The sequence below is a fragment of the Lissotriton helveticus genome, chromosome 3_1 (genome assembly GCF_964261635.1).
Source record: "Lissotriton helveticus chromosome 3_1, aLisHel1.1, whole genome shotgun sequence".
Classification (NCBI taxonomy): Eukaryota; Metazoa; Chordata; class Amphibia; order Caudata; family Salamandridae; genus Lissotriton; species Lissotriton helveticus.
This window is the reverse complement of record NC_136061.1, coordinates 333,429,491-333,457,051: the sequence shown is the minus strand read 5'-3', so window position 1 is coordinate 333,457,051 and position 27,561 is coordinate 333,429,491. Positions and strand designations below refer to the sequence as shown.

Sequence of the window (27,561 nt, the reverse complement as noted above, 5' to 3'; positions counted from 1 at the left end):
TTTTCTGAGGAAAAATCACACGATATATTAATACCTTGTTAACGTGGCTGAAAGTGCCTATTGTGAACCAAACGTATATGTGAATGGTACCTGAAGTATAGAAGCTCAGCAGGCAAGAAACAGACTCTTGTAGCAGAAAGATATATAATCTGTTGAAAGAAGCCAATAATCTATAAATAGCTTGCTAATATTTAAACGGATGTCTTACGAGGACGACTCATTCATAGCGATATCGTTTACCTGGACAAATGTTCAGTTAAGATTTTCAATAGTTCTTTCGCTACCCGTAGTACATAGGTATTCGTGCCCCGTCAGGTGGTCACGTGGTACCAGTGGTTTTAGTGTCATTTAAACATGAGAACCATATACATTCTGGGCCTCATTACGAAGTTGGTCGGAACTTCTTGTCAGAATGGCTTCCCACAGACTCGGATTTGGGGAGCCCAATCGACCGATTATGTTGTTTCGAATATCGATCGGTCGGACTACCATTGACTTCAATGGGAGCCTGCGTTCCGACTGACAACACAATCTCCTATTAAAAAACAGGGTGGTTGCAGAAAACCTTGCACCCTGTCGCAGGCACCCCATGGTGCCTGTCACACTGTGCATGCTTGAAAAGAGGTATCCCATGGGTACCCCCTCAGGCCCCAACCAGAGGCCTCTGGGTGAAGTGGGGCCTACTACGGGCCCTCAAAGTCAGTTTCTGACAGCTGATCCGTGTCGGGCAGACCGATTCGGAACAGCTGTCGGAATCCGACATCGTAATCAGTCGGTTGGAAATGTGGCCTGTAGAGCTCTACAATTCACACTCTCCGAATGCCGGTTGAAATCGATTCAGAATGACTGACCAACTACCTTATATCGTACTCGGACGGTCGGAAATGTTTCCGAGCAAGTCAGAAACTTGGCTTCTGACACGGGTTCAGTCAAACCGAATGCCACTCGGAGCCTTTCTGGCAGGCATCGTAAAGAGGCCCTTAATGTTACCATGTCCCTGCAGTGACGAGACCACAAAAGTTAGAAAATGATTTAACCTTTATTTTAATATTTACTAATATCCAATCTAATGGTAAAGTTAGATCTTTTCTGAATATTTAGAAAAAGTAAGTTTTGGAAAATTACCTTCTGCTGAAGGCCATGACACATTAATGAGGTGTGAAAACTGCTTCTAGCACTGAAACAATGGCCTGCGTTTGGGGAGCTGTTTTCCCCCTTGCAAGAAGACCAATTAGGGTGGGCCCAGGACTCATGTGGACCGAGGAAGTACATTAGTTGTACAGGGCTTGTCCTTAAACAAGTACCTGGACCTGGACTGGATCTGCTGGTGGCCTCTGCTGAAGAAACATGTTTCTCCCGCTTGGAGCTTCTCTACAGCAGCAAATCAGTTTTAGCAACAAGAAGGAATCCGGACTTCATGGAAAACATCATCATATACAGCCTGTAGCCTTGTGGAGGTGGAGAAGCGTGGCTCAGTGGTTAGAGGCGGCAGACCCGGAAGCTGAGATCGACCGTGGACCAGGGTTCGATTCCCCGCCTCGGTGGGTCTCAGGCTCAAAAATTCCACGGACTCGACAATTCTCGCTCTGGTTCCTACTCAACTCACGGGGTCACACTCTGCGACTCTGGGCAATAGCTTGCTTAATCTCCACTACGGCCCCTCGCGGCGGGATGCCTGGCTTTCACCTTGTGGACACCCTGCCGGGGTTTCTCACAGGGGAATCACAGGACGGGTTCCCTAAGCAAGCGCCAGGACGCTCACGGGCAGCCGTGCGCTTTACAAATCCAGCACATTTACATTTACATTTGTCACACTAAAGGTTTCTGAGCTCCGAAAAAGAGAGTGTATGCGTGTAGAAATCTTAACCAGGTGAAGGTGCAAATAGTGTCCAGCTGAAATCTGAATGTTTCCCACTCTGAGCTTTACCTGCCAAAATCAGCAGCTTCAGTGAGGAGTTGTCCAAACGGCTGCCTAGCTTTGAGAGAGCTTCCTTAGATAAAGCCTGCAACCTTGCCCTGCTGGACAATTTCAGCTGCTATTGCCGATCCTATCTTCTAAAGGAACATTTTTAACTGGGACAAACCTGCTAGATGTTTGTGACTGGTGCTCCATCGCGATCTGTCTGAAACAATGACATTTTAACTGCTTTGGCACTTTCAAATACTTTACACATATTCTCCATGTTAAGCCTGTCTGCTCTGTGCCACAGCTACCAGGAGTTGAACTCAAGTTTAACATACTGAAAGCTTAGTGAGCTCCATCTCCCTGCCACAGAGTCCTGCATAATCCTACCGCACCCAAAGCTCCCTAAGTCCTACCTGCCATAACCCATTCCTCCTACACCCCTGTGTTGCATAGGGGGGTGCCAGCTGAATTACAACCATTCCAGCAGAGATTGCCATGGACCCGAGATGGCTGTGCGTCCCGCATGGCCTGGGGCCTGGTACAGCTGAGTGCCTGAGTGCTGCAAGGGCCATTGAAGGGTGTCCTTACTTGGTCAGAGGGGCCTTGAACAGGGGCCCCTAGTTGTGCAGCAGCGGAGGCCCCCTTGGAGATTCTAATATACTGCTCTGGCTGTCCCGTCTGCCTTGTCCGACAGTGCCAACTTGGTGACACCAGGAGGCCGGAGATGGACATGAAGGAATTACCGGGCCCCATTGGGGACCCGACAGAGCGGTGGGCCTGAGTTTTTTCCATCCCTCTTTTGCAATTGTGGGATGGAGAGGCAAGAAAACCGATTCCTGATGCAGGAGCATTGGGGACTGGCAGAGCCAGTGCCCATATGCATAGTGGCTATGCTGGAGGTAGCAGGAGCAACTCCTTGCAGTGCGCTCACTCGAAGGAAGTAGCCATCAGGACTTGTGAGTGCCACAGACCTTGCTTTTACAGACATCCCTCCCAAGTGAGCAGCCCTGGCATCCAGGAGATGGCACAGTTGATGGGAGCTCGGAGGAGGCGACTGTGAGTGCTCATAGACAGTGGGTCTATGACTATACTCACTGGAAGCCGCAATTATTGAAATAATATTCAGTGACCTCCCAGGCCCGTTATATCCTCTAAGCCAGGGTGACAAGTGTGGGAGTGCCCTGGTGCTGCATAACCCCCGGCTGGCCTGGAATACTGCTCTGTGTGAGAGGGTCCTTGCTTCTGGAGCCCATCTGGATGCTTGGGTCTCCTGGGCTGCTGGAGGGAACAGGATACTTTGAGACTTGGCGCGATCCCTTGACCCTTGGCTCATATGTATTTGGTCTTTCCCACTGGACCCTGAGGTGACCACTGGCCTGCCTCTTTGCCTGAGAACTGCCTTGCTGCTGTGTGGCTGAAGACTGGGCATCATTGCGGCCCCAGTGCAGGTTCTTCCCTTTGGAGGTCCCTGTGCCTGGCCTATTGTGGACCTGAACCTGCTCCGCACCTCTGCTGCTTTGAGAGTGACCATTGGAGGACAGATTGTATGCTTAGGCTTTAGGGCTTGCACAGCATTTAATCTCCCTTTTGGAAGTCACTACTTAGCCTGACAGGCACTGTGGGAACTTAAACATCCTGGACTTTGAATTCTTGGTACTTACTAGTCACACTGTGTCTCCAGCAATTTGGAGAAGGACAGACCCCAGAGACAACAGCAAGAGAATAATATTGACCATTGCACCACCCCTTGCTAGGCCACTGTGGGAAAGTGGATTATTGGTAGGGTAAATGTAGGTCTTCCACTGGCAATAGGGCCACTAACACATTATAGGACTCAGCATAGGTCTTAGAAAATTATTCCCATGCTCAACCCTTGGTAACTTGGCTGCGAGCAGGCAGGATTAACTTCAAAGACAGGCATGAAAAGCATTTAAAAACACCAATTCAGTAAATAATTAGGACACACCACATAATAAAAATCCAACAGCAATTTATAAAAATAGAACGTATCTTTATCTTGAAAATGACACCAAAATGACAAAACACCAAAGTCGACTTTGGGCACAATTTACTTTTTAAAAGCAGTCCTGCCACCCAGGGCTACTTTTAAACGGACCACAGGCTTCAGCAGTGCACACATGCAAGTGCAGAAAAAGTCGCTGGCCTCTAAACTGCTATTCCATATTGTGGACTAGGGACTGCTAGGTAGTCTTCATCCCCCTGCCCTATTATTTAAAGGGGTGTGATAGGGTAGGCCAGGCCAATCACAGGGGTACTCCATACCATAGTGTACCCTAGTGTATGTAACTGTTTTCACTGTATTCTAAATGTGTCTCTTTCAGCATAGCACTGGCCCTGGGCCTGGTTAGGCAGAGACCAGGATCAATCAGAGTCATTTACCACCAGCACCATTCAGCAAAACGTTGGGGGTGCCAGGGCACAGATGATTTTGCAACAGCCACACATAGACTCAATCAGCAGAACCCCTCGGGCACCACATAACATTCCCTGGAGTGACCGGAGGAATCATGAGATGACAACGTCTTGCAGTCAATACAGGGGTCTGGAGTGGCTCTCAAAGGTCAAACTGCGGAGGTGTACATTGGAGTCAATCTGCTATGGACGAACCTCTGCAAGGTGGTGTACAAAGTGGAGAATGTGGAATCACTTCCCTGCAGACTCTGGTACGACAGCTCAAGCAACAGGCCTCAAGGCTGACGGAGGTCTTTGACACCCTGGATCATCAAGTGGAGGACAACCAGAGATGATAGTGGAGGAACAATATATGCCTGTTGGGTTATCAAAAAAGAGAGGAGGAGCAGTCCGCCAAGCACTTTCTGAAACAATTGGTAAGACATACAATGCACCCTAGAAACTTGTCCAACTTTTTTGTTATAGACCAGGTGCACATAGCATTAGCACCAGCCCCTACTCTGGGCACCCCGAGGCCCCTCATTGCTCTGATACTGAACTACAGAGATGGTGGTGCGACTTTTAGAACTGCAAGGGAGACGCCTGTTCCACAGTTTGTTATTATCAAAAGACAGAGGCTCCTGTGGACACTTAATGCAGTAATCTCAATGTATATGAGCAAAATCGTCAAGCTCTACCACCGAGCCATTTGTAGAACCCGTGCGGCGTTCTACGCGACGGAATTCCGTAACAGTCTTAATCCATCTAAGACCATCTTTAAAACCCTCAAAGATCTGATGGTTAAGAGAGCGGATCCGCAAGTGGATGGTTCTACTTCCCATTGTGAGACTCTAGCCGCTTTTTTCTTGGAGAAAGTCAAGAACATCTATCAGTCGTTCCCCAGTGCGACGTTGCCCTCCAATCCTTTGAACGGTCCCTGCAGTTGCCCGGTATTACACTCTCTTCCTACTCTCTCCTGGGATGAGTTTGTCAAGTGGGCACAGCGAGTCAAGTCCGGTTCTCCCGCGGACCCGCTTAGACCTGCCCTCTTTAGAGATCCTTCTTTTCAGGGGCGCACGGTAGTGTGTTCGCTGATTAACCTTTCTCTGACCTCAGGTTCTGTTCCTGTCAAGTGGAAGCAGGCGGTGGTTTCTCCGATCCTGAAAAAACCATCTTTGGATCCTTTAAAACCGGAAAACTACCGCCCTATTTCATTGCTTCCCTGGTCGGCCAAAGTTATGGAGGCGCACGTCAACCTGGCCCTCTCTGAGCATATGACCCGGGCCAATGTCCTCGATCCCACGCAGAATGGGTTCCGTGCTGGTCAGAGCACGGAGACTGCCCTTCTGGCAATGGTAGAACATCTGCGGATTGTGTTGGATGCAGGTCAAACGGCAGCGCTTATTTTATTAGATCTTAGCGCTGCCTTTGACACGGTGTCCCATCGCATCCTCCTGCACCGCCTGGAGGACATTGGCATCTGTGGCTCTGCTCTGCAGTGGTTCCGCTCCTTCCTCAGCGATCGCTCCTTCTGCGTTGCCACCCCTCCTTTTCAGTCCAAACACCATCAGCTGGACCTGGGGGTCCCTCAGGGCACCTCGCTGAGTCCCACGCTTTTCAACCTGTACGTGCGGCCGCTGGCTGATGTCGCCAGGCAGTGGGGCCTAACCATGGTCTCTTACGCCGACGACACGCAGCTAGCGGTTACGATCAGCGGGGATGTCGAGCAGGATGCCCCCAGGTTCCGAAATGGGCTGAGAGAGGTGGCCAGCTGGATGAATAACAACTGTCTCCAGCTGAACGCGAAGAAAACTGAGGTGATGATCGTTGGGAGGGGAGCGGACCGCTGGGGGGACAGCTGGTGGCCTCCTGAGTTAGGGCCGGCCCCTACACCAGTGATGGAACTCAGAAACCTGGGAGTGTGGTTAGATCACACCCTCTGCTTTACGACCCACACTAAGAGAGTGGCGGCATGCTGCTTTGGTGTCCTGCGTGGGCTAAGGCCGGTGCTCAAATTTTTGGATGCTCCGACAAGACAGTTGGTCATTCAAGCGACGATTATCTCCCGGCTGGACTATGCCAGCTCGCTCCTGCTGGGAGCAAACCAATCGGAGATCGTTCGCTTACAACGCGTACAGAACGCGGCTGCGAGAGCAGTGGTGGGTCTGCCAAGGTTTTGTCCCACTTCTAATACTTTGCGGTCCCTACACTGGCTGCCGATCAAAAGCCGAATTCACTTCAAGGGCCTTAGCCTTGCTTTCAAAATTTTAAAAGGGTTGGCACCTGAGATTCTTAATAATCTCGTATCGGCCTATGTCCCGACTCGCTCTCTTAGATCTCTCGGGCAATCCCTTGTGGTTCTCCCGCGCTTCAGGCTCAGCCGGATGGGCGGTCGTTCTTTTCGTGTGAGAGCTGCGACCCTCTGGAATGCTCTCCCTTTAGAAATCCGCCTTTTAGAGGACTTATTAGTATATCGTAGGGCCCTGAAAACTCATCTGTTTTAATTTTCCTTATATTCATTTTTCTGTTCCTTTTTGCGTTGTGTTATGTTCACCATTCCCTGCGCCAGGACGCTCCTTATCTGGAGCATCTGTGCGCAAAATAAATGATATTAACATAACATAACATAACAAAATGGCAATATATTGGGTTATAGTGATATTGGAGAGAGAAGGAAGCAAATACACCTCTGATTTGTTTTTGAATAAAAAAATATTTATATAATCCTTGAAATGAAATACTTTTACAAATTAATACATTTGAACATATAGTTCTGAGTGAAAGGTGTTCCCGTTAAAAACGGAACCTAGAAAATTATTTACATTTATGTGAATTATATACAAGGTTTCCAATGCTTCATATAAATGACCATTTACATATATAAGTACAGTATACAGCGCTAGATACAGTGATCAGTGCTGGTGAACAATGGTTCCTTTATGCAACTTGTCGACGGTGTTTCGACCCTGTGTTCAGTGTAGGGTCTCTTCAGGACCGAGGATCGCTTAAGGTAGAACACCGCATAAAATGTAAAGCCTTATGCTATATGTTCAGAATAAAGATCAGCTCTGCCCCCATTGGGGACCCGACAGAGCGGTGTGCCTGAGTTTTTTCCATCCCTCTTTTGCAATTGTGGGATGGAGAGGCAAGAAAACCGATTCCTGATGCAGGAGCATTGGGGACTGGCAGAGCCAGTGCCCATATGCATAGTGGCTATGCTGGAGGTAGCAGGAGCAACTCCTTGCAGTGCGCTCACTCGAAGGAAGTAGCCATCAGGACTTGTGAGTGCCACAGACCTTGCTTTTACAGACATCCCTCCCAAGTGAGCAGCCCTGGCATCCAGGAGATGGCACAGTTGATGGGAGCTCGGAGGAGGCAACTGTGAGTGCTCATAGACAGTGGGTCTATGACTATACTCACTGGAAGCCGCAATTATTGAAATAATATTCAGTGACCTCCCAGGCCCGTTATATCCTCTAAGCCAGGGTGACAAGTGTGGGAGTGCCCTGGTGCTGCATAACCCCCGGCTGGCCTGGAATACTGCTCTGTGGGAGAGGGTCCTTGCTTCGGGAGCCCATCTGGATGCTTGGGTCTCCTGGGCTGCTGGAGGGAACAGGATACTTTGAGACTTGGCGCGATCCCTTGACCCTTGGCTCATATGTATTTCGTCTTTCCCACTGGACCCTGAGGTGACCACTGGCCTGCCTCTTTGCCTGAGAACTGCCTTGCTGCTGTGTGGCTGAAGACTGGGCATCATTGCGGCCCCAGTGCAGGTTCTTCCCTTTGGAGGTCCCTGTGCCTGGCCTATTGTGGACCTGAACCTGCTCTGCACCTCTGCTGCTTTGAGAGTGACCATTGGGGGACAGATTGTATGCTTAGGCTTTAGGGCTTGCACAGCATTTAATCTCCCTTTTGGAAGTCACTACTTAGCCTGACAGGCACTGTGGGAACTTAAACATCCTGGACTTTGAATTCTTGGTACTTACTAGTCGCACTGTCTCTCCAGCAATTTGGAGAAGGACAGACCCCAGAGACAACAGCAAGAGAATAATATTGACCATTACACCACCCCTTGCTTGGCCACTGTGGGAAAGTGGATTATTGGTAGGGTAAATGTAGGTCTTCCACTGGCAATAGGGCCACTAACACATTATAGGACTCAGCATAGGTCTTAGAAAATGATTCCCATGCTCAACCCTTGGTAACTTGGCTGCGAGCAGGCAGGATTAACTTCAAAGACAGGTATGAAAAGCATTTAAAAACACCAATTCAGTAAATAATTAGGACACACCACATAATAAAAATCCAACAGCAATTTATAAAAATAGAACGTATCTTTATCTTGAAAATGACACCAAAATGACAAAACACCAAAGTCGACTTTGGGCACAATTTACTTTTTAAAAGCAGTCCTGCCACCCAGGGCTATTTTTAAACGGACCACAGGCTTCAGCAGTGCACACATGCAAGTGCAGAAAAAGTCGCTGGCCTCTAAACTGCTATTCCATATTGTGGACTAGGGACTGCTAGGTAGTTTTCATCCCCCTGCCCTATTATTTAAAGGGGTGTGATAGGGTAGGCCAGGCCAATCACAGGGGTACTCCATACCATAGTGTACCCTAGTGTATGTAACTGTTTTCACTGTATTCTAAATGTGTCTCTTTCAGCATAGCACTGGCCCTGGGCCTGGTTAGGCAGAGACCAGGATCAATCAGAGTCATTTACCACCAGCACCATTCAGCAAAACGTTGGGGGTGCCAGGGCACAGATGATTTTGCAACAGCCACACATAGACTCAATCAGCAGAACCCCTCGGGCACCACATAACATTCCCTGGAGTGACCGGAGGAATCATGAGATGACAACGTCTTGCAGTCAATACAGGGGTCTGGAGTGGCTCTCAAAGGTCAAACTGCGGAGGTGTCCATTGGAGTCAATCTGCTATGGACGAACCTCTGCAAGGTGGTGTACAAAGTGGAGAATGTGGAATCACTTCCCTGCAGACTCTGGTACGACAGCTCAAGCAACAGGCCTCAAGGCTGACGGAGGTCTTTGACACCCTGGTTCATCAAGTGGAGGACAACCAGAGATGATAGTGGAGGAACAATATATGCCTGTTGGGTTATCAAAAAAGAGAGGAGGAGCAGGCCGCCAAGCACTTTCTGAAACAATTGGTAAGACATACAATGCACCCTAGAAACTTGTCCAACTTTTTTGTTATAGACCAGGTGCACATAGCATTAGCACCAGCCCCTACTCTGGGCACCCCGAGGCCCCTCATTGCTCTGATACTGAACTACAGAGATGGGGGTGTGACTTTTAGAACTGCAAGGGAGACGCCTGTTCCACAGTTTGTTATTATCAAAAGACAGAGGCTCCTGTGGACACTTAATGCAGTAATCTCAATGTATATGAGCAAAATGGCAATATATTGGGTTATAGTGATATTGGAAAGAGAAGGAAGCAAATACACCTCTGATTTGTTTTTGAATCAAAAAATATTTATATAATCCTTGAAATGAAATACTTTTACAAATTAATACATTTGAACATATAGTTCTGAGTGAAAGGTGTCCCCGTTAAAAACGGAACCTAGAAAATTAGTTACATTTATGTGAATTATATACAAGGTTTCCAATGCTTCATATAAATGACCATTTACATATATAAGTACAGTATACAGCGCTAGATACAGTGATCAGTGCTGGTGAACAATGGTTCGTTTATGCAACTTGTCGACGGTGTTTCGACCCTGTGTGCAGTGTAGGGTCTCTTCAGGACCGATGATCGCTTAAGGTAGAACACCGCATAAAATGTAAAGCCTTATGCTATATGTTCAGAATAAAGATCAGCTCTGCCCCCAAATATCTACAAGATCTGGTTCATGAGTACCACCCCCGGCGCCTACTTCGCTCGTCATCAGGAGAACTGTTTGAAATCCCGAAGTTTAAATTGTCGAGAATGGGAGGCTGCTCCTTTTCTCTTCTTGGGCCGACCTTATGGAATTCGTTACCTGATGGGATGAGGTGGGAGAAGCTGTTTCGTGTCTTCCGGAAACAATTAAAAACCTGTTTTTTTAACCAACATTGCTAATTCCGATATCTTCTAGCTTCTGTTATGGCTTGCGCTGGGAAACGCTTATTGGGTAGCTGTGCGCTCTACAAAATAAAATAACATAACATAACATCGTAGGGACACCTATGAGAAAATGAGGGATAATGTCAGTATGTAGCTCATTTTAAACAACTGGTATTATGTGGTGGAACTAAGGTTTCGGTTGTATAGTACCTGAAGGATAATGGACTGGCTCGTTTGGAGGGTGTGGCACTGTGTAAAGGATAAGAAGGGGATAGTCATATGGGTCCCAGCCGGGAGCTACACGCGTGAGAAAAACGAGTAATTAGCATTCAAAAAGTGGGGGTTGGAGGCATGACATAGTATTGCAACTTGGAACAGACCTGGAACTTACCCCAAGTGTGAGGTGGGTGGTGAGCAGGCTATCACGTGAATGTGCACAATGTAAGGATCCACGTGTGTGGAAGATGGCACGATCAAAGCGCTGTCAAGACGGGTCCGTAGAGAGGGGGAGGTAGCATGTGCATTGGTAATAGTACGGGGACACTTATAATGGGGTGAACATATATTTAATAAAGGGTCAGCACTTACCAAGTTCCGATTCTGAGCGCATGCATGGAAGCAGGTTACTTCCTTCTGTTGTCAATCACGACGAGGCCATACTTTTCTCATATGGAGGGTGAGAATATTCTCACTTTGGTGTCTAAAAGAAGAGGTCAATGCATTAAAAAATGTGCGCTCGGGGAAAGCATGATTTAGCACCGCGTTGACAGCATTCAAGCACAGGGAGTGTGCCCGCTTACCTCTTATGGAGAATGAATCAACTTCAGCCTGTGGCAATCCTTCCAAGTAGCAGGACAGCATGTGTCTGTCTGCTCAGGTACTATGACAAGGGGTCAATGCTTGTTCCGGATGTATAAAGGCCTGCCTTCCCGCCAAAAGTCTATGTTCAGGCCCGACCGTGGAGTGTGATCATCGGGTGAGATCTGTATTTCTTTTATCAGTCATGAAGACAAAAAACAGACTGCTGCCTGACACGATATTATTTATAGATTGCGGACATTTATACCTTAATTAATTTGATGATTCTGTTGAGTGTGGGGACTGGCTGGAGAAGTACACCTTGAAATCCTATTGGCAGCTCCTCCATAGAGAGGGGTACAGCTGAGGGCAGTTGTTGGCCTGGAGCCAACAGCAGGAGGTGGCTCACCCTCCCATTCTTCACCTTAATTCTCCCTAGGGGTGGGGGGTGTACACAAAAAGCGAGATAGTGGACACCCTTAAGTCCCATTTGGAGAAGATTTATAGTGCTCTGTGGTTGCCCAACACAGGAGCGAGTTGCTGCCTTCCTGGCTGCTCTACGAATCTGGGGGAGGCTGCTGTGCAGGATCAGGATGCCACTCTCACTCTGGAAGAAATCCAGATGGCAATTGCCTGCTTACCTAGGGGGAAAGCATCTGGCAGTGACGGTTTCCCCTCTAAATTTTATCAGACGTTTCCCCCCATTCTTATGCAGCACTTACTGGAGGTATATTTTTAGGCCAGAGATGCTGGGGTGATGCCTCCACCTATGCAAGATGGCTGCAGCTCAATGGTCTCAAAGCCTGTGTCTGATGCGTCAGATCCGTCCTCCTATAGCGCACTTTTTTTTTAAAAAAAATTAAAAAACTTTATTTACCATTTTCAGGAGCATCACACATACACCATCAGCAGTGGATAAGAAAACACACCAGAATACAGTACAGGTCATTTTTGACTCCCAGTTCCCGGCGCCTAAGCAAACACAAAGTAATTAAACGGCAAAAGGGGGAATGTTGACATCCTCAGTCGGCCCAACCCAGCCTCCCAATAGCCCCAGGTTCCACATCATTCCCATCCGACATGTGCAGTCGACATGCCATGCCCGTGCAGTACTTTTTACAACCAAACACACTAGCCCACTCCCTCGGGGTACAGGTGATTGTCCAATTGCTCCTGACGTTCTGCTGTGAGCTTAGCAATGTATGTGCGGTAAGGACCCCAAATGTCTCGGGGCCTAGAAGACGTAGGGATGGTGGAGGAATATTCCTCACAGTTCACCTTGCAGGAGGCCAAACTCTTCAACCAGGACTTCACTGTCGGGCTCCTCGGGGAACCCCAGAGCAAGGCTACCTCCCGTTTGGCCAGCAAGAAACCTAATGTAGCAAGTCTCCGAACCGCAAGAGGGAAGTTCGTTACGAAGCCTAACAAAGCAATTTCAGGCGTCGTGGTCAGTGGGATACCCAATACTTTACCAAATGTGGTGTGTACCTGTAGCCAGTAGTCCCTCAGTCTGGGGCAGGTCCATGAGAGATGCGCAAAATCAGCACCTGTGGTTTTACATTTCGGGCAATCAGGGGAGCGCGTGGGATCTATCCTGTGGGCCAGAGCAGGGGTGTGGTACAGGCGTCGCAGAAACTTAAAATGGATGAGTTTGTGTCGTGTGTTCAATGATACTGTTTTAGTCACTGCGCAGCACTGCGCCCACTCTACATCTGAGATCGGTTTCCCCAAGTCAGTTTCCCATGCCAGGCGGACCCTCGCATCTGCAGCGGGAGTGGCAGCTATGCTGAGTCTGTAGATCATAGCAACCATGTGCGCCCCCGAGGAGTGTTGTATGACCGTGGTTAGGGGGGGGGCCTCCTCCGGTGCCAGCGGGAAGGTGGGGAATGTTGCTCGTAGTAAGGAGCGCATCCGAGACAGCACAAATGAGTCCATAAAAGTGCGGTCTTGGAGGCGGGGGTCCTCTGTCAAGCTGAAGGCGTGGCCATCTGGGAACAGATCCCCCAACGTGTGGAGGCCGAACTTGGAGAGGGTAGTGCGTACCACCTGTTCGCCGGTGATTGGAAGCCAGTGTGCATTAGGGAGGGGGAGGTGCGGGGAATACAGGATATCTAGTTTCAATAGTCTTCTGAGTTTCTCCCACGCCCAACATGTGGATGACACCGTTTGGATGTCCTGGGGGTCGCGCGGGACACCCTTCGGGAGCAGCGTGGCCAATGGGTGGGGTAAAACGAGATCTGCCTCGGGCCTTAGGAAAAGGATGCGCGCATCTGGGTGGAACCAGGGGTATGCAAAGGAGCACTGGGCCGCCAGAAAATACAGGTAAAAATCGGGTACCCCCAGGCCTCCTCTCTCGTAGGGCAGGGTCAGCACATGCCACGCAACTCGAGGGGATCTGCTGCCCCAGATCAACCGCAGTAGTAGCGTTCGCAGCTGTGTAAAAAATATTTTCGTGAGAGGCACCGGGATGTTAGTAAATAAATACAGAAACCGGGGCAGCACCACCATCTTAACTATAGCAATGCACCCCAACATAGAGAGCGGCAGCCGGAGCCACTTATCAATGTTATCTTCCAAAAAGTCTAGTGCCCTGCCATAGTTGAGGCGAATGATGTCTACTGTATTAAGGTGAACGTGAATGCCTAAATATTTCACCGAGTCGTCACACCATTCCAAAGGGTATTCGCAGTCCCAAGGGAGGGTGGCGGGAGTCAACGGAAAAATGAGGGATTTGCGCCAATTCACGCGTAATCCCGAGTAGGTGCCAAACCGCGTAATTTCTTCTAAGAGCGGTGCTAGGTTGTCAGCAGGTGTGCGGACATAAAGGATTAGATTGTCTGCATATAGGGATGCCAGCAACGGGCCGGTGCGAAATTGTAGGCCTCGGAAACTATGCTTTTCTTGGAAGTGACGGACTAGGGGGTCCATCGCCAATATGAATAGTAGGGGGGACAATGGACACCCCTGTCTCGTGCCCCTGGACAGGGAGAATGACTCCGTGATGGTGCCATTCAGGCGTATTCGAGCCGTGGGCTTGGTGTATAGCAATGCCACGGTGGAGATGAAGCACCGGCATGCCCATACGTCTCATTACCGACAGGAAAAAGGGCCATTCTAAGGAATCAAACGCTTTTTCGGCGTCGAGGAGTATTGCGGCTGCCGGTATGTTGGGGTCTACACGATGGAGTATCGCGAATAAGGTACGTAGATTCAGCGAGGTGGATCGATGGGGGACAAACCCTGACTGCGCGGGGGATATGATATATTCCATTAAAAGGGCCAATCGTGTGGCCACTATTTTTGCCAAGATTTTATAATCTGTATTTAACAGCGAAAGGGGCCTATAGAAGCCACAAAGTGTTGGGTCTTTGTCGGGTTTCGGGAGCAAAATGATCACTGCCTCCCGGAATGTGGGGGGCAAGATACCCGTCTCCAACGCTTCGGAGTATACTTCTAGGAGTTCCGGCACCAATTCCTCCTTGAAGGCCTTGTAAAAATCGGCCGAAAAGCCGTCGAGGCCTGGAGCAGCGGAGCCTCGTAGAGCGTCTATGGCCTCCACCACCGAGTCAGCAGTGATTGGGTGGGCAAGGAAATCCTGCATATACCGCTCCAAAAAGACCAGTGCAATTTCGTCGAGGTACGAGCCCTGGGCCCGTAGGTCTGTGGCAGCCGTTGAGGAGTAGAGGGAAGTGTAATAGGACAGGAATGTGTGGGATATTTCGGGGGTAGTGCGCAGTGTCCTCCCCTCCGGTGATGTTATTTCTGTTATGTAGTGCGCCTGCCTTGGAGGGCGGAGTAGGTGTGCCAGCAATCTCCCGGGTCTGTCTCTCTCCCCATACTGACGCGCTGAGTATTGCGTAGCAAGGAAATGGAGCTCCCTGTCAGCCGCCTCGCGGAACTCTAGCAGCAGTGAAAGGCGTCGCGCATCTAGCGTCTCAGAGGGGTTACGCAGCTGTTCATTTTCTGCAAGTCGGATATCATTCTCTATGCGTGTCAGGGTGGACCGAATGGAATGAAGGACACCCACATGAGTGGCGATGGATACTCCCCTGATGGTGGCCTTAAACCCTTCCCACAAGGTTGCATGTGTGTCGACCGACCCCGTGTTCAGTTCAAAATAATCAATGATGGCGGTGCGGATTGTGTCGGTGAAGACAGTGTCCGACAGGGCTTTACCGGGAAATCTCCATTGCCGTTCAGAGCCGCCAGGACGTGGAAAGACTAGTTGTAGCGCCACCGGTGAGTGGTCTGACAGCGTGCGCGGCAGTGTAGTGTGGGATGACACCCAAGACGCCACCCCGGGTGATAGTAGCCAGTAGTCTAGACGTGTCCATGTGTTATGGTAGCCAGAATGGTGTGTGTATTCCGGGGTCTTCCCATGCATCCTGGCCTCTATATCTATGAGGGAGTAGTCATTACAGATGTCCACCAGGACTGGTCTGGAGTGTTTTTTGGGGTCGGTAGCAGTCGAGGTGCCGTCACGTGCCGGGTTAAGGAGCAAATTAAAATCACCCCCGGCAAGCACGTGGCCCGTGGCTGTCACGGTCAGTTTCGCCTGGAGCTCCTGAAAGAAGCCGGGGGAATCAGTATTGGGGCCGTACACATTTACCAGTGTGATCGTTTGATGCAAGAGGGAGCCCGTCACCAGCAGGTACCGGCCCTCCGGGTCTGCTACTGTGGAGAGCGGTATGAAGGGTAGTCTTTTATGTACCAAGATGGCCACCCCCCTGGAGTATCTGCTAAAATCTGAAAAGAAGCGGTGTGAACCGCAACTCCTAGCCAGGAGCCGGGACCCCGTTGGGTTTAAATGGGTTTCCTGTAGAAACACAATGTCAACTGCGTGCCTGCCTAAATAGTTGAAGACTTGCCTACATTTCCTCGTGTCATTTAGTCCCCTCACGTTCCACGTCATCAGGGTAATCAAAGTCGAGTCAGTCTGCCTGGGCCGTCCAACCATGATCGTCGGGATCATTATATCTGTTCCAAGGTGTGTCAGGGTGTGTCGTAGTGTGCGATGGACTGTGGTGTGTGTTCACAATCTGAATATAGAATAACATCAAACTAACCAATAAACTTACCCCCCCTCCCCCCACCCAGCCTCCGAAGAACCCGTGGAGGCACATCCCCATAAACCATGCAGCGAGCCAAACATAGCACAGGGTAGCAATGTACAGTTCTGGAAATAAGCTCGGTTGCATTAAGAAACAGAGTACTAAGACAACAATGGCGTCCGCCATGGGGTGTGGCAATGCCACGCCGGTCGGGGGAACTCCAGATCAAAAAAAGAATCCAAGTGCGTGTAGCCCAACCAGGTCGGGTGACCGATAAGTAAACAGATTGTAACTTCGGCCTTGTAAGTCTAGGTGCAACGGTCAGCCGTTGCCCGTCTCGGCAAATAAATCATTGCTGGCTTGGGAAGCATTTCTGACCGGGGAGGACTGCGGGAGTGTTCCAGATCGAGCACCGTCCTCCTCGCGCCTTTTATAGTGCTGACAAAATTCCTGAGCCTCCGTTGGTGTCTCGAAAATGCGGGATCCACCTCCGATGTCCACTTTGAGCCTAGCCGGGTAGAGCATTCCGTATCGCAGGCCCAGGTTCCGTAGTGTGGCCTTAACTCCGTTAAACTTTTTTCGCGCCTCCTGGACTGTGAATGTGAAATCAGGAAAGAAGGACAGCATGTTTCCCTGCCATTGCACCTCTCCACGTTCGCGAGCTGCTCGGAGGACAGCGTCTCGGTCTCTAAAGTTCATGAGGCAGGCAATGATCGGGCGCGTGGGAGCCTAGTTCGGGGTCTAGGCCCCAGTGATCGGTGAGCTCGCTCTACCACAAAACCCTGAGTGAAGGAGTCCCGGCCAAAGAGTTCAATGAGCAGTTTTTCGATAAATGTGTCCATCCGGCCAGTTTGCGTTGTCTCTGCCAGGCCCGTGATTCGTACGTTGTTTCTTCGTCCCCGGGCCTCTAGGTCTTCATTCTTGACCGCCACTTCTTTGAGGATCCTTTCCACCCTCTCCAGCCGTTTCAAGGATTTTGCCGCGCCGTCTTCCACATCCGAGACTCTGGATTCTGCCAGGTCCAGGCGTCGGTCGTGTGCCTGGATCTTGGTGCTCATGTCCGCCATTTGGCGCTCCAGATTGTCGAAGCGCCCATCTAGCGCCTTGAAACCAGCTCTCATCTCCGTCATCATGGCCGTCATGAGGGAAGTGGGATCCTCTCGTTCTGCACCCCCAGACGCCTCAAGTCGCTTTTCAGGAGGGGGGTCAGCGATGGGGAGGGAGGCTCCCGGAAAGGTCAGCTTACGCTGATTGAGGTCTCGTTTCACCATCGCGGCCGCGTTGCAGGGTCACCCTACCCTGGCCGTGGAGTGTCGGTTCGGTCTCCCGCAGCAGTGGGTTCTGTGCTGACCAGTCTGCTGTGGTGCGTGCCGGACCAAACACCGTCGCTGGAGGCAAGCTATGGCGCAACTCGGGCCAAATCCCAGGCAGTAATGAGTGGCGGAGGGTGGGGTGTGAGCCGGTTGAGCCTGGAGCAGTATTGGCCAGCAAGAAACCTAATGTAGCAAGTCTCCGAACCGCAAGAGGGAAGTTCGTTACGAAGCCTAACAAAGCAATTTCAGGCGTCGGGGTCAGTGGGATACCCAATACTTTACCAAATGTGGTGTGTACCTGTATCCAGTAGTCCCTCAGTCTGGGGCAGGTCCATGAGAGATGCGCAAAATCAGCACCTGTGGTTTTACATTTCGGGCAATCAGGGGAGCGCGTGGGATCTATCCTGTGGGCCAGAGCAGGGGTGTGGTACAGGCGTCGCAGAAACTTAAAATGGATGAGTTTGTGTCGTGTGTTCAATGATACTGTTTTAGTCACTGCGCAGCACTGCGCCCACTCTACATCTGAGATCGGTTTCCCCAAGTCAGTTTCCCATGCCAGGCGGACCCTCGCATCTGCAGCGGGAGTGGCAGCTATGCTGAGTCTGTAGATCATAGCAACCATGTGCGCCCCCGAGGAGTGTTGTATGACCGTGGTTAGGGGGGGGGCCTCCTCCGGTGCCAGCGGGAAGGTGGGGAATGATGCTCGTAGTAAGGAGCGCATCCGAGACAGAACAAATGAGTCCATAAAAGTGCGGTCTTGGAGGCGGGGGTCCTCTGTCAAGCTGAAGGCGTGGCCATCTGGGAACAGATCCCCCAACGTGTGGAGGCCGAACTTGGAGAGGGTAGTGCGTACCACCTGTTCGCCGGTGATTGGAAGCCAGTGTGCATTAGGGAGGGGGAGGTGCGGGGAATACAGGATATCTAGTTTCAATAGTCTTCTGAGTTTCTCCCACGCCCAACATGTGGATGACACCGTTTGGATGTCCTGGGGGTCGCGCGGGACACCCTTCGGGAGCAGCGTGGCCAATGGGTGGGGTAAAACGAGATCTGCCTCGGGCCTTAGGAAAAGGATGCGCGCATCTGGGAGGAACCAGGGGTATGCAAAGGAGCACTGGGCCGCCAGAAAATACAGGTAAAAATCGGGTACCCCCAGGCCTCCTCTCTCGTAGGGCAGGGTCAGCACATGCCACGCAACTCGAGGGGATCTGCTGCCCCAGATCAACCGCAGTAGTAGCGTTCGCAGCTGTGTAAAAAATATTTTCGTGAGAGGCACCGGGATGTTAGTAAATAAATACAGAAACCGGGGCAGCACCACCATCTTAACTATAGCAATGCACCCCAACATAGAGAGCGGCAGCCGGAGCCACTTATCAATGTTATCTTCCAAAAAGTCTAGTGCCCTGCCATAGTTGAGGCGAATGATGTCTACTGTATTAAGGTGAACGTGAATGCCTAAATATTTCACCGAGTCGTCACACCATTCCAAAGGGTATTCGCAGTCCCAAGGGAGGGTGGCGGGAGTCAACGGAAAAATGAGGGATTTGCGCCAATTCACGCGTAATCCCGAGTAGGTGCCAAACCACGTAATTTCTTCTAAGAGCGGTGCTAGGTTGTCAGCAGGTGTGCGGACATAAAGGATTAGATTGTCTGCATATAGGGATGCCAGCAACGGGCCGGTGCGAAATTGTAGGCCTCGGAAACTATGCTTTTCTTGGAAGTGACGGACTAGGGGGTCCATCGCCAATATGAATAGTAGGGGGGACAATGGACACCCCTGTCTCGTGCCCCTGGACAGGGAGAATGACTCCGTGATGGTGCCATTCAGGCGTATTCGAGCCGTGGGCTTGGTGTATAGCAATGCCACGGTGGAGATGAAGCACTCCGGCATGCCCATACGTCTCATTACCGACAGGAAAAAGGGCCATTCTAAGGAATCAAACGCTTTTTCGGCGTCGAGGAGTATTGCGGCTGCCGGTATGTTGGGGTCTACACGATGGAGTATCGCGAATAAGGTACGTAGATTCAGCGAGGTGGATCGATGGGGGACAAACCCTGACTGCGCGGGGGATATGATATATTCCATTAAAAGGGCCAATCGTGTGGCCACTATTTTTGCCAAGATTTTATAATCTGTATTTAACAGCGAAAGGGGCCTATAGAAGCCACAAAGTGTTGGGTCTTTGTCGGGTTTCGGGAGCAAAATGATCACTGCCTCCCGGAATGTGGGGGGCAAGATACCCGTCTCCAACGCTTCGGAGTATACTTCTAGGAGTTCCGGCACCAATTCCTCCTTGAAGGCCTTGTAAAAATCGGCCGAAAAGCCGTCGAGGCCTGGAGCAGCGGAGCCTCGTAGAGCGTCTATGGCCTCCACCACCGAGTCAGCAGTGATTGGGTGGGCAAGGAAATCCTGCATATACCGCTCCAAAAAGACCAGTGCAATTTCGTCGAGGTACGAGCCCTGGGCCCGTAGGTCTGTGGCAGCCGTTGAGGAGTAGAGGGAAGTGTAATAGGACAGGAATGTGTGGGATATTTCGGGGGTAGTGCGCAGTGTCCTCCCCTCCGGTGATGTTATTTCTGTTATGTAGTGCGCCTGCCTTGGAGGGCGGAGTAGGTGTGCCAGCAATCTCCCGGGTCTGTCTCTCTCCCCATACTGACGCGCTGAGTATTGCGTAGCAAGGAAATGGAGCTCCCTGTCAGCCGCCTCGCGGAACTCTAGCAGCAGTGAAAGGCGTCGCGCATCTAGCGTCTCAGAGGGGTTACGCAGCTGTTCATTTTCTGCAAGTCGGATATCATTCTCTATGCGTGTCAGGGTGGACCGAATGGAACGAAGGACACCCACATGAGTGGCGATGGATACTCCCCTGATGGTGGCCTTAAACCCTTCCCACAAGGTTGCATGTGTGTCGACCGACCCCGTGTTCAGTTCAAAATAATCAATGATGGCGGTGCGGATTGTGTCGGTGAAGACAGTGTCCGACAGGGCTTTACCGGGAAATCTCCATTGCCGTTCAGAGCCGCCAGGACGTGGAAAGACTAGTTGTAGCGCCACCGGTGAGTGGTCTGACAGCGTGCGCGGCAGTGTAGTGTGGGATGACACCCAAGACGCCACCCCGGGTGATAGTAGCCAGTAGTCTAGACGTGTCCATGTGTTATGGTAGCCAGAATGGTGTGTGTATTCCGGGGTCTTCCCATGCATCCTGGCCTCTATATCTATGAGGGAGTAGTCATTACAGATGTCCACCAGGACTGGTCTGGAGTGTTTTTTGGGGTCGGTAGCAGTCGAGGTGCCGTCACGTGCCGGGTTAAGGAGCAAATTAAAATCACCCCCGGCAAGCACGTGGCCCGTGGCTGTCACGGTCAGTTTCGCCTGGAGCTCCTGAAAGAAGCCGGGGGAATCAGTATTGGGGCCGTACACATTTACCAGTGTGATCGTTTGATGCAAGAGGGAGCCCGTCACCAGCAGGTACCGGCCCTCCGGGTCTGCTACTGTGGAGAGCGGTATGAAGGGTAGTCTTTTATGTACCAAGATGGCCACCCCCCTGGAGTATCTGCTAAAATCTGAAAAGAAGCGGTGTGAACCGCAACTCCTAGCCAGGAGCCGGGACCCCGTTGGGTTTAAATGGGTTTCCTGTAGAAACACAATGTCAACTGCGTGCCTGCCTAAATAGTTGAAGACTTGCCTACATTTCCTCGTGTCATTTAGTCCCCTCACGTTCCACGTCATCAGGGTAATCAAAGTCGAGTCAGTCTGCCTGGGCCGTCCAACCATGATCGTCGGGATCATTATATCTGTTCCAAGGTGTGTCAGGGTGTGTCGTAGTGTGCGATGGACTGTGGTGTGTGTTCACAATCTGAATATAGAATAACATCAAACTAACCAATAAACTTACCCCCCCTCCCCCCACCCAGCCTCCGAAGAACCCGTGGAGGCACATCCCCATAAACCATGCAGCGAGCCAAACATAGCAAAGGGTAGCAATGTACAGTTCTGGAAATAAGCTCGGTTGCATTAAGAAACAGAGTACTAAGACAACAATGGCGTCCGCCATGGGGTGTGGCAATGCCACGCCGGTCGGGGGAACTCCAGATCAAAAAAAGAATCCAAGTGCGTGTAGCCCAACCAGGTCGGGTGACCGATAAGTAAACAGATTGTAACTTCGGCCTTGTAAGTCTAGGTGCAACGGTCAGCCGTTGCCCGTCTTGGCAAATAAATCATTGCTGGCTTGGGAAGCATTTCTGACTGGGGAGGACTGCGGGAGTGTTCCAGATCGAGCACCGTCCTCCTCGCGCCTTTTATAGTGCTGACAAAATTCCTGAGCCTCCGTTGGTGTCTCGAAAATGCGGGATCCACCTCCGATGTCCACTTTGAGCCTAGCCGGGTAGAGCATTCCGTATCGCAGGCCCAGGTTCCGTAGTGTGGCCTTAACTCCGTTAAACTTTTTTCGCGCCTCCTGGACTGTGAATGTGAAATCAGGAAAGAAGGACAGCATGTTTCCCTGCCATTGCACCTCTCCACGTTCGCGAGCTGCTCGGAGGACAGCGTCTCGGTCTCTAAAGTTCATGAGGCAGGCAATGATCGGGCGCGTGGGAGCCTAGTTCGGGGTCTAGGCCCCAGTGATCGGTGAGCTCGCTCTACCACAAAACCCTGAGTGAAGGAGTCCCGGCCAAAGAGTTCAATGAGCAGTTTTTCGATAAATGTGTCCATCCGGCCAGTTTGCGTTGTCTCTGCCAGGCCCGTGATTCGTACGTTGTTTCTTCGTCCCCGGGCCTCTAGGTCTTCATTCTTGACCGCCACTTCTTTGAGGATCCTTTCCACCCTCTCCAGCCGTTTCAAGGATTTTGCCGCGCCGTCTTCCACATCCGAGACTCTGGATTCTGCCAGGTCCAGGCGTCGGTCGTGTGCCTGGATCTTGGTGCTCATGTCCGCCATTTGGCGCTCCAGATTGTCGAAGCGCCCATCTAGCGCCTTGAAACCAGCTCTCATCTCCGTCATCATGGCCGTCATGAGGGAAGTGGGATGCTCTCGTTCTGCACCCCCAGACGCCTCAAGTCGCTTTTCAGGAGGGGGGTCAGCGATGGGGAGGGAGGCTCCCGGAAAGGTCAGCTTACGCTGATTGAGGTCTCGTTTCACCATCGCGGCCGCGTTGCAGGGTCACCCTACCCTGGCCGTGGAGTGTCGGTTCGGTCTCCCGCAGCAGTGGGTTCTGTGCTGACCAGTCTGCTGTGGTGCGTGCCGGACCAAACACCGTCGCTGGAGGCAAGCTATGGCGCAACGCGGGCCAAATCCCAGGCAGTAATGAGTGGCGGAGGGTGGGGTGTGAGCCGGTTGAGCCTGGAGCAGTATTGACCACCGGCACCCACGTGGTCAGTCTGGCCTTGCGGCGCGTCCGGTCACCCAGTACTGGCACTCCGGGGTCAGCAGCGACGCAGCCACGGAGCAGGGCGGCAGCAGCCGCGGAGACCCCCAGGGCAGTCCCGCCGTCCGGCCGCCAAACAACCCGTCCCCTAGCGCCGGGCCTACGCCTCCCGCCGCAGCCCCCGCCGAGCTCCCGGCTTAAACCCGCCTCCAAGGCCAGAGGCCCGCCAGCGGGTCCGGCGCCCAACGCCGCCCAGAGGGAGCCGAGGCTCAGCAGGGCCGCCGCGGAGGCGAGCCCCCAGCCCCTAGGTCGCGGGAGTTATCGCGGTCCGGCCTCGCAGTCCGCCCAGGCGCCACACACGCAGCCCGCCCTACCTGCGCTCCGCGCCGCCGCCTCCACCGTCGCCTCCTTCGGCTGCCGACCAGAACGCCGTATCGTCGGATCCGTTGCCTCTTCCACCACCAAAATTGCACCCGTCGAGCTGGGTAGGATGTGTTGCAGGATCGCAGGTGTGGATGCGGTGCAGGATCGGGGGTTACCGCATTATTCGGGTCTTAAATTCCCCGAGCCGGCGGAGCTTCAGCAAGAGGCGGCCATCTTGGTCTCCTCCTCGGCCGCGCCCCCCTATAGCGCACTTACGATGATAAACACAGATAAAAGCGTACACCAATTGGACCAGGTGATTTCACAGTTAATTCATGGAGACCAATGTGTTTTGTACCACTATGAATCTACGGCGGCATGTGCAACATGAGGTGGAAGGTAGGGATGTGAAAATTGCCGTTTTTTCCATTGATATAGCCAAAGTTTTTGACACAGTCGGCTGGCCTACTTTAGGAGGTTTGAAATGCACTTCTGTGCTTGAGTGTGGCTTTTATATAGGGAACCCACAGCTAGGGTAAAGGTGGGTAGATTATGGTCAGATCCATGGGTGGTGGGCAGAGGTACACGGCAGGGCTGCCCGTTTCCCCCCTTCTTTTTTGCTTTAGCGTTAGAACCACTGGCCATCCAGATGCGACTGGTCATGTCTGAGTGTGTAATCAGAGTGGGGTCAGATACCCTTTTCTATCTCTCAGCCCCACAATGGTCCCTCCCCTTCCTGTTGTACCATTTGGATCCATTTGGGGAATTTTGGTTGCTTAGGATTATTCACAGGAAGTCCGGCGGGGTTGGTGGACCCAACCTGGAACTGTACTTCTTAGCCTCCCAGATTCAGCATGCTGGGCACTGGCTCACTCAGTGGGGCAACTGGGAGCAATCGCTCTTGCAGGTCAAGGGGAGGGAGTGGTCCCTCCCAGAGCTACTGATTAGGGGGGGGTACGGTGGAATGTGACTCCAGTGCCATACATTATTAGACACACAGCCTCTATGTGGGAATGAACTGTAAAGGTAGTACTGGGGAAGGACCCATTTTCCAGAGACTTCCTTTTTTGGATTTACCAGCATTGGTCAGTGTCAGCGGATATGTCTGCCTTTGAAGGCGGCCGTTGCGAGGCAACTAGGAGTTTCTTACGTTTGAGGCAGCATGGGATTGCTTTCCTGTAGGGTCTGGACAATTTCTACAACATGCCAGTGCAACAGCCATTGTCAGGGATATCTGGCCCACATTCCTGGAGGCGCCATGCATGTCACTTACTTTTCCAGGACTGTTGGAAGTGGGTGGGGGCACCCTTTGGTCTCCCGTTAAAAAGAGCCATGATGGTGGACTGAGAGCTCGTCCCATTTCCTACCCGGGTGTCCTGGGAGGGGAGCAGAGGATACAACTTTAGGATACACAGTGAACAAGAATGTGTGCATTAGTATAACCTTTATCATGTAACACTAGTTTTAAACATATACACTTTAATGTTCGGCACCGCACGTATGTGACACCAGTGCTCCTACATAAAGTGGACCCTGGTAAACTGATTAGTTGTCCTATATGCCGGGCTCCATAGCCTTTTCCTGCATTTGGCCTGGACTTGCCTTGCTTTGCTTGCATATTGGCGGACTGTTATGGTATGTGTGATGACCATGGTGCAGACGTCTGTTGGGGTAGATCCTGTTGTGTGCCTGTTGGATGATGTTTGTTTGTGGAAGGGCCAGAAAATGGAGCTTTAGTTCTTACATTTGTTATTGCATTGGCTAAATGGGGAGGGGCGATACCTGGTTGGGTCACGCTGGGCCGCGTGTGGAGAGATGGGCGGCGGATGTAACTGAGTGGGCGGTGGCCGAGGAGGAGTGATTGAAGAAATGCAGATGTGATGAAAAGGTGGAGGAGGACATGTTATATTGACTGACACACCTGTACTGACAGTACCTCTATGTGACATGGTTGGGGATGACAATTGTTTGTGTAACTGTTGTTATCTCTTTTTGACAAAATCAATAAATAATGTCGATTAAAAAAACGCGTACATGCATATTTCAACAGCATATTGTTAATTGTAGATACCGGGCTGGAAGTGGTCCAAAGTGTATACGGAATCGTCGGAAACATTTACAATGATCTAGCAACCCACAGTTATTGTTATTAAACCCTGTTTTCCTTGGTAATGCAATAAAAATCCCAAGAGATTGCAACATATGCCTATATATACAAGTGTCTGTATTCAATGATGTAATAGTACACTAATCAGTAAGTAGGACAGTAACATCCACAGACATACAATTCTCACCTTACTCCACAATGCCAGTCAACAATGGTAAAATCCTCAAGACGAACCTTCAATACATTTATTGGTATTGTGAACAAAAACTCTGTGCTTGCTGCCTATAGTCAATTTCCCAAAAATGTACCGACTTTAGGATTGCTAACCTGTAATTGCTGTGTGTATTATTAGTGATATTGGTTTTGGAATGCTCAGATAAGAAGCACCTATGTTTAGAAGCAACATGCAAAGTGACTTTGTCAAGCTGTTGGTATGTGGACGCTGGAAATAACCCTGAAAATGCTTTCTACAGTACAGCTTCACGTCTGTGAAATCGCTCAATGGCCATGTAGGCTACACCTTTGCAAGGTTCGGCTTTGCCATATCCACAATCAATGACATCAACAGAGATGGTTACGCGGACATCGCTATTGGAGCGCCCATGGAGGTGGACTCTGACGACCACAGCTCTTCAGGGAGTGTGTACATCTACAATGGCTGCAACTCTGGGCTTCTAGAGCCCTGGTCTCAGGTAGGATTGCTGAGCATGTCATGACATGCGAACTCACTAGTTCTTGTTCAACTACTTTTGCTTGGCAGTACTAACACTGTGTAAATGCAGGGCTCCTCAGTCTAGAAATCAGCATAGTTTAGTTAATATTTTTTATCTGCTACTCAGCGTAATAGATTCCCCTTATGCCTGGGTGCTTATAAACAGTTGTGTGTGGACACCATATGTTAGAGATTGCCTCTACAATATAGACCCTCAGAATGAACAACCCGGTTAATTGTGATCACCGCAAACATCGCAATTATGAGTTTTGAGATGACTATGAGCAGGTCGAACATGTTGATATTTATCTTGGGAAAATGCCTGGTTGTTACTGGACTATGTGGATTTTAATATAGTAAATGCCAGAAGAACATATAAGTTATTTGCCCAAAACTCGTAATTACGTGGTATTTCTCACCCCCAATAAATTCCAAGAGTTCAATTGGATTAGGTGCAAGAAATATCACCCTATTTACCAGTCCACTCATAATAAGCGCCCAAGCATGGCTTTGCTTTGCTAATGGAAATGATGTTGATGATATGCCTATGATGGCCACCATATCATGAGACCAGCATTATACTAAGGATGCCCAGTACATTTCTTCCTACACTGTTCTTTCTTTAATCTCACTCCTTCTTCCCTCTATTTCTTTTTTCTTCTTCTTCTTTCTGTCTTCTCACTTTCACCACACTTTCTTTCCTATCACCTTTCTTGTTCGTTCTTTAGTGCCTTTATTTCTTCCTTTTTACCTCCTTTCTCTCTTCTACCCTCCTTCCATCTCCCCTTTTTTGTGTCTTCTCCCCTTTACCTTTCTTTTTTTCATTTCTTGTTTTTTCTTCTGCCTTCGTCATTCCCCTTCGTTCTTTCTAGGCTTTATCTTTACTTATTTTGACTCATATTTTGTTTCTTTCTTGCTTCCTCCTTCTTCAATCCCTTTAACTACCCTTCTCCCCTCCTTTCTTTCTTTAAATTAATTTTTTTGTTGTCTTAGCATTCCTTTCCCTTATTTTCCCAGTTTTTTCTGCAATTCCCATCTTTCTTTCTTTCTTTCTTTCTTTCTTTCTTTCTTTCTTTCTTTCTTTCTTTCTTTCTTCCTTCCTTACTTTGTTCCTTCCTTCCTTTCTTTCTTTCTTTCTTTCTTTCTTTCTTTCTTTCTTTCTTCCTCCTTTTCCTTTCTTTTCCTCTTTTTCTACACACCTCCCCATTCCAGCTGGCAGATCAGAGGCTTAATGATGCCATTTCTTACACATTTTCATAAGTTACACCATATCCATGAAAGTTAAAAAATGGGTAAGACTCTGAATTAAGAGCCTAGCTAATGTACTTGTTTATAGTTGTGGGAGTCACCGTGGGTGTGTCCAGGAAGTAATTACAAATATGGCACTCACCCAGTCCTGGGTAACCTTTTTTCACCAACATTTTAATTGCATTTCATAAACGTACCTGCATATGTAAACTGTAA

General features: G+C 50.3%; 1 protein-coding gene across 2 annotated transcripts in view; it reads left to right on the top strand.

Annotated features, from left to right (window-relative positions):
- Positions 1 to 27,561, top strand: part of ITGAE (integrin subunit alpha E) — an 844,898-nt gene that overhangs the window by 478,305 nt on the left and 339,032 nt on the right. For both annotated transcript variants that reach the window (XM_078679953.1, XM_078679952.1), the window contains exon 16: positions 25,859 to 26,077. In XM_078679953.1, the coding sequence (XP_078536079.1) occupies positions 25,859 to 26,077 (219 nt within the window). The remainder of the gene's footprint in view (positions 1 to 25,858; positions 26,078 to 27,561) is intronic.